Source organism: Corvus brachyrhynchos, unplaced genomic scaffold, assembly GCF_000691975.1.
Source record: "Corvus brachyrhynchos isolate BGI_N302 unplaced genomic scaffold, ASM69197v1 scaffold21, whole genome shotgun sequence".
Taxonomy (NCBI): domain Eukaryota; kingdom Metazoa; phylum Chordata; class Aves; order Passeriformes; family Corvidae; genus Corvus; species Corvus brachyrhynchos.
In genome coordinates, this window is record NW_008236924.1 from 3,081,595 (window position 1) to 3,089,224 (window position 7,630).

Sequence of the window (7,630 nt, forward strand, 5' to 3'; positions counted from 1 at the left end):
CCTGCAGGCCAGATCAGCTTTCAGTGAGAATTTAGAAATGAACAGGCATTTTCTACTATTTATAAGACTTTCCTCTTATCCAAACAGCTCATCAGACTCTTCAAAATGACCTGTGCAACTTACTAAAGCTACGTGGGTTTCCCATTGAACACACTTGACTGAAAAGGTGGTGTTGAGGAAAACATTTATTTCCCATTGTATAATATTTCTCTGGATTATAATATGTTTTAAAAATTACAATACTTGAAAAAACTTTACTTCCTCTTCCTCATCACTGTCAGTTACATTGACAATGTAAGTGCTGGAGGGAGTAGATGGGGGGGATGGCAAAACCTCCTCTACCACTTCCACATCCAGCTGTGGCAGGGGGCTCAGAACTCGCTCCTCACTGTAGGTGCTCTGACTGAACACAATTTCGGGGCTCCCACAGACGTGCTGGTTCTCACACAGCCTCTCTTCTGAGTATGGCCTGAAATGATAGTCTTCATCCAGAGGGGAAAGGATCACCTCCTGCCTCTGGTTCCTCTCTTCATAAAAGCCAAAGCACTGAGGCACTGAGCTGGAGAAATTCCCGTAGCCAAATGGAGCTCTGAGTGGGAATGTGCTGCAAGGAAAGAGATTCAAAGCTGGCTTTCAGAAATGTGGGGCTGCACAGTGACACTAATGTTCTATGCCACTCAGCTTATCCTGTTTTTTAAAACCTACAAACTTTAAAACCATGCCTAATTTCAGCACTAGGACCATAACAAGAGTCATTCAGATTCCATTTCTGTGCATAAGCATTTGTTCAACCTCATACACACATAAGGTTGCTCTGAGAACAAACATAATTTATCAATTATGCATTTATCAATCAAATAATACCATGCATAAACCAGCATGCAGTGAGTTAATCAACATACTCAGATTAATAAAACAAAGCATCAAAAGTCAGTTTGTCTAATTTCTGCATGCCGAAATTTGTGACAGACCTGGGGTAAAAAGCTCTTATTTATGATTTTTAGTGAGCTCTTTCATCTGTTACACTGTTATCAAACAGGACAGAGAATCCTTGTGCCCAATATGTGGTTGTCAATGCTAATATTTAAAGAACACACAGTGATACATTTTTATAAAGTAACCACATAGTAAATTGCAGGAAGTTACTATGTCAAATGGAACCGTATTCCTCCAGTGGCAGATGCCTGAATTTTCATTCTGATGCAGAATGACACAGGGATTGTAATTTACAGTATTTTAGAGAAATTCACTACATTGTGAAGAAAACAAAACATGTGAAGAAGTAATCGAGCTCTACAGTGCAGACATTGTAAAGACATTGATACAATATCTACTGATGTTTTGATGGGACTATTCATCATTCCAATCTAATATTTAAATCTTTAGTGCATACATCTGCACTTTCAGTTCAGAAATCATGACTCCAGTATGCAAGAAATGAGTTTATAGAACAGACAACTTATAAATCATTGTATTAGAATGACCCTGGCATTAAGAAAGCTGCCAGCCTTCAGAAGTCCATTAATGTGTGAAATCAGAACAATCTTTTATGCTGCAAGAACACTCTTCTCTCTCAGAGGCCTCACAAAACTGTCTCCTTTCAGACACCAAGGGCTGAGCAAAGATCATTTTTAGCAATTTTGGGAATATGTGTCCTGTGTTTCTTTAAAGGACCCCAAAACCAGAAACATCTTGTATTGCACTTACCAGCTCCTGAAGTTCTTCTGAGTTTAATGGGTCATCATTAGCCCTAATTAAAGACCAGGTGGTCTTATTGCCACAGGAACATACTGGTTGTTACTACTAGTGAGAATGAGCAGTGTACAAACAGGCAAATTTTAAGTCTAATAATCATAATAATTTGTTAGGTTTGCTACTGTGCAGTCATGAAAGAAAAGTGATGCCCTATAAAGAATAAGCATCAGATGACTTGTGTTTGAGCTGCCCACCTGCACCAGGGCACTGGTGCTTTCTGTGCATGCTCAGCTCAGCAGATGTCCTACGGGACACTACATGTGTTAGCTTGGAAATTCTTCTATTAGGGGATGTCTGACTGACTGTTCAGAGACTGAAAAGGAAGAACTAGGAATTACTGCTTACACAAGAATTCTGCAGGCACCTCCCACCAGGCTGGGTTTCAGAAATATTAGCACTTATGGCAATCATAGTGTACCCAGGAGACATCTCCAGGGCACACCTACTTTAATTCTATCTGACCATTTTCGAAATATATTTACATTATCTCTACCTAACGCTCTTCTGCCTAAATCAACTGCACTTAGAGCCATAAAGTGGAAAGAAAATACTTGTGTTTTCCATGGCCTTAGGAGTGCCAATTACTGCAATAGTTCTATGGAGCCTTCAGTAACTGGGCACATATTACGAGCAGCCTGAGGCCAGGGGGTCCCACCACACGGCAGCTACAGGAAGGTAAGAGCTCCTTTCCCTCTGAAAGCTCCATCTGCTTTCTGCAAGTCAAAAGACTCTCTGTCTTTCAGCATTTTTTCTTACTGGTATTGAAATGGTTTCATTACCTTGAGGGGAAACAGCGAGGTCCAGGTATAAAGGAAGGGTGGCAAAATGGATACTGAGGAGTTCCTCCAAACAAACTGGCTGGTTGTCCAATGGGAGCAGACACATAGGCAGGGGAGGGAATAAAAGGGGTAGCCTGGGGAAGAGGTATGCCTCTAGGAAAAACAGAAACCCCTGGGATCTCACTGTTAGCGACAGAAAACCTGCCACTAGTGGTGCTGATGTTACTTGGGTTTCTGCTGCTGAAGCTCTCAGCGAAAACGGGTGCAGGTCTCTTCAGGGAGAAATTGAGCCCAGGTGATACAAAAGCTTCTGTCTGAGCAGGTTCAGCAAAGTGCTGTGATGAAACTACAGGGTGCAGGGACAGAGTTGGAGCTGCAACAGCCACTGACGTGGGGCTTGCAGCCGTGGTCTGGAAAAGGGTCATGGGCCCAGCGTGTTGAATGGAAGAAGCTGGCAGATGGATGGCAGGAGACTCACCTTCGGGAAACAAAACAGTTATTTATCAGACATGAGTACAGAGTTCTGATAAACAGCAGCAGAGCAAACCACAGCATTTCTGAGCAGACACAGAACATTTCTTCATGAACTTTCCCGGCAACTCATGTCATACATCTAATGTGTTTTGACAAATGGGTTTGGAGCCCACACATTAAAGCTTCCTTCCATAGAAACCCAGGGGCGGAAGGAAGTGGCTAATGAGCTGTGGCTATGGGTCTGGTGAGGCATGTCCTGTCCTATTAAGGCCCCATAAGGGTTGGAGTGTGCCTTCAGCTCAGAAGACCTCACAAGTCTACTGAGTTGGAGTGAGCCAAATTTAAAACAAATCTTTGTGCTGAGGAGTGTAAAACACCCTGATCTCCAATATGGTTCCTTATTTCACCAATGAATGTACGACTAGACAATTTCACTTTGAAATGTTTTGCAGAGCACCAACTTCAATGTACACTTTCAAATCACACCTCATCAACAGGGCTGCCTTTATAGGGAAAGGTTTCAAAACACATTGCATAAAAGTTTTCAAACATCACTAACTCAGAACTTCACCAGAGCAAAGCTGAGTGTTCTTTTGTTTTAATATCTCCAAGCATTACCACACAGCATAATCAGGCATTTCATTTTCTTGTCTCATTGCAAAGAAAGCAGCCCTTGTCAGGATGCTTAAAGAAGAAAATGCCATTGCCTGGATCTGAGCTGTCTGCTGTTGAAATCCACTATCCATGCACTGACAGAGCCTGAGCTCTTTCTCTCAGGAATATGCAGATCAGCTCTTACACTGGACTGAGGGTTCTCACACTACACTCTATTTCACTGCCAGTGTGGAGTTCTTGTAAAAACAAAGATCCTTCCAGGGTATCTGTGAGGTGGAGACCAAACAAGGGAAAGATGCAGCTGTAGCCTAACAGCTTAAGTAGCACAAAGTGTTGGGTAGTAGCCACAGCTTCTCCAGGCAACCAGTGGCAGGGCCTCACCATCCTCACAGCAAAGTTTCCTCCCAATATCTAATCTAAACCTACTCTCAGTTTGAAGCCATTTCCCCTTGCCCTGTCATTACATGCTCTCGTAAATACAAGCTCTTACTGGAATAGGTAAATTCTGAATTTTTTAAATAATTCACTAGAGAAAACTCACAGACTGGACGTGCAATACTGTTCTTAACGTTGGAGTTGACAAAAGAGTAAGTAGGTGATGAGAAGGGAAGGGTGCCAGCTGGGTTTGTAGTGATGGTACTCTGGGAAGTGCCCGAAAATGCAGCAGAGCCAGGTGGTGGAGAACACTTCTTTTTGTTCGGCTGATAAACCCAACCTGTCAGAGATGAAAAAAAAAGCAGACATCCAATATTTTGGATGGTTTCATTGTTTATCTAAAGCTCTGTTATCTGTAATTCTGAAGGATCTGATAACACAAGTCCAAAACCTGCTCCTGTAGGTAATGGCAATGCTCCATTTGTTTTGGTGAGCTGGAAATGGGGAATTTTACTGGAGATGGAAATGAAATAGAAATATTTGGGCATTGTTGAGATGTTACCAAGTAGTGCCTGCTTGGGAGACAAAGAAATACCGAACAGTGGGGAGTGATGTGGCCCAGCTGAGGAAAGCACATTAAGGAGAACATGACACTGGCACTGTGGGCTTTCAGTGTGGAACAAAACCACTACTATTCAAAATGTGGATCTTTCCTCATTGTTTCCTCAACCCCTTAAGTCTCACATACATCTGCAGGTTACAAGATGTAACAGAAAATATAACCCACTAGGAACCCTGCATAGATTTTGGGAGAGTAGGTTTGCCTTTGCCTGACAACATTAACCAAACACTTATAGACATATGAATAAATGTATTATGAATTTACACTGAGCTGCTTGGTTTCTTACATGGGTTAACTCTTAATGCAACTTTAAACACCTTTTTTTTTTCTTTTTTTGAAAGATGCAAGGAGAGAGGGAGAGTGATGCTCTTTTCCTTGTTTATGACAGATTAGACAGGATCATGAATGAGCAGCATTATGACAACAGAGAGAGAAAGGATCACAACATCTGGTATCTCAACAGCATTTTAAAAGTGTTCAAAGTACTTATGCTCCATTATCTTCTGGATAAATGAATTTGTTAAGGGTACAAATTTTAACACTTGACAAAAGGCTGAGAAACAACATTTTCCACACCATTATTTGGGAACCTCAAGCCTACATGATGAAGAATCCCACAGAATACAATGCTGTTTGTGCTTCCTGTGACATTTCCCTTTCCTGCTTTTAAGGAATGGATGCATGTGTCACCACAGGCCACCTGGGCAGCTCTTTCTGGAGCAAGGAAACTGATGCAGCAGGCCATGTTCACAACAAACTCGCTCTCTGGCCATTAGACTACTAAAGCATTCAGAAGAGCTGCTGTAGCTGTGGTGGTCTAAGCACCATCATTTTGAATGCTTTAAAAAATTCATACAGTTTCAAGCACACAGAAGGATTGTGTATTGCTTGCAATATTTGTGATTTTTTTTCTATCTCCATTACTTGCTATAATGCAAGAGATTGGTTTTCCAAAAAGCCCTGCACTTCTAAAGCATTCAGGTAAATAAACAAGATGTTTACCAGGAAATTCCTCCCTGTGCCTCAGTTTTATTTTGTTAGCTTCCTCGTAATACGGCTGCTTCTGCTCTTCAGTGAGTTTGCTCCACTCCAGGCCGAGCTGAACACTGATCTCTGCATTGTTGGCACCTGGGTTGGCTTTGGCCACAGCAGCCCTGTGGATCCGGGCCCACACCATGAATGCATTCATTGGACGCTTCACACGGCCACTTTTGGTCTTGCTGAATGGAGTGTCTGGCATCCCTGTGCAACAAGGCAAGGAAAGATCATCATCTTCCAGGGAATACAGCAGGTCACACTCAACATTACACCCAGAAGATGCTTGGCAACAGCACCACTGGAGCTTTGGAACAGATAAAACTCACTGCTTATTTGGAGAGCAGTTCCTACAAAATAACTAAAGCTGAGTATCCTCCACTGCCCTTTGCTGAGTCACTGCACAAGGAATCAGTCACCTGGCTTTCGTTACATATAATTAAAAAAAAAAAAAAAAAGAAAGAAACAGGGACTGCTACCACACTAGTTTGGATTTCAGTCGGCTTGCTTTCTTAGGAATTTATAAAGTAAACGTTGTATAGCACAGACCACACCACAGCAAATGTGTTATCACCACCAGAACTATGTATCCAAAGCCCTAAGGATGCAGGGACTAGGACTAAGGATGCTAGGGCTGTTTAGTCCCACACCTGTGCAGTCCCTGCCTTCTCAAGTGAGGTTGTCACTGTTTCGGGTTTCTGCTTGGGTTTTGTTGTGTTGGGTTTTTTTTTTTTCTTTTTTTCTTTTTTTGGATTTGGACACTCATTTTGTCGGAGGAACCTGTGTTCCCAAATGATTGTTACATGATACCTGGCTTTGGCTCTTTGTAAACACCGGCTGCATTTTAATTGAGTTGGCAACATGATGAATCTCCAGGCCCCTTAAAACTAATCCCTGAGCAAGCAATTTCCTCTCTGGAAAAGGTTTAGAAATTAACTTTTTCACATAATCAATAAAGGGGAAAAGTCTTTAAGACCTTACTTAAGTAATTAATTTTGAAAGTCTAGATATTAAAAAAAAAAAGGCTTCTAATCCAGATGTTTCAAAATACTCTTCATTTAACATGTCCAGATTTTCTCAGAGAGGTGTACAAGTACTTTGTAGCTTTAAAAATCAAGCACATTCCTGACCTTAAAACTGCAATCACAACTCGGTGTAATTCTGAACACTGTCCTAAGGGGGTTCATGCAGACAAGGCACAAGGTGACAAAAACTGCATTGATTGTAACAAACCACTACAGAACTCTGTGCTCCTGTGCTTTTGTGCCTTATGCTGTGCAAGAGAGTCATGCTAAACCCAGCCTACGCAAAGGGATGGTTCTCAAACACGACCTTTGCACTTGTGTTCTCCTGCCTGATAACCTGTCACCTGTGTGCCACCTTGCAAGCTCTCTGACCATAATACCTGAATCCGAGGGCAGGACTGTGAGGGGAACGTTTTGTGTTTCAATCTTTGGACGCTGCAGTAGAGGCTGCAACTGAACTGGCACTTGTTTTACCGGCACTGGAGTCACATGCATCAGCTGCGAGGGCAGAGGGCCTTGGAGCTGTACGTGGGACCTGGAAGGCAAGGACTGAAACAAGACCGGGATATTCTGATCTTGAGGAGGGTTTCCAAGCTCGCACAGGGATCCAGCCGGGGCATCGCTCTTCTCCACCTTCAGTGGGCGGGCCTCAAAGGCCACGATGGGTCGGTCCGTTCGGACAGCAGCTCTTCTCCAGGCCTTATTCCCACTTTGCTCCAGGACCTTCTCCTCGTTCTGGCGGTCACCGCTGCCCCCTTCATGGTCCCTTTCTCTCCTGATGACACCCCGGGCCTCCTTCTCAACCGCCGCCGGAGCCGAGATGCACTTGCTCTTCTTCGCTGCTCCTTCGCTGTGCCCGGGCCGGCTCGGATGCTCCTGCACTTGGACGCGTAGCCCTCCGAGGGGGCCCATGACCTCCCTGTGCCTGGGGGGCGACGCGGGGCTCGTCC

The 7,630-nt window shown here is 43.4% G+C and overlaps 1 protein-coding gene across 1 annotated transcript; it reads right to left on the reverse strand.

Moving 5' to 3' along the window:
• Positions 1 to 167: 167 nt before the first annotated feature.
• On the reverse strand, positions 168 to 7,624 carry SOX30 (SRY-box 30). The gene is made up of 5 exons (XM_008628960.2): positions 7,061 to 7,624; positions 5,623 to 5,862; positions 4,165 to 4,338; positions 2,535 to 3,012; positions 168 to 604 (listed from the first exon to the last, which is right to left on the reverse strand). The coding sequence occupies exons 1-5, from the start codon at positions 7,590 to 7,592 to the stop codon at positions 235 to 237; spliced, it is 1,794 nt and encodes a 597-aa protein (XP_008627182.1). The 5' UTR covers positions 7,593 to 7,624; the 3' UTR covers positions 168 to 234.
• Positions 7,625 to 7,630: the final 6 nt, after the last annotated feature.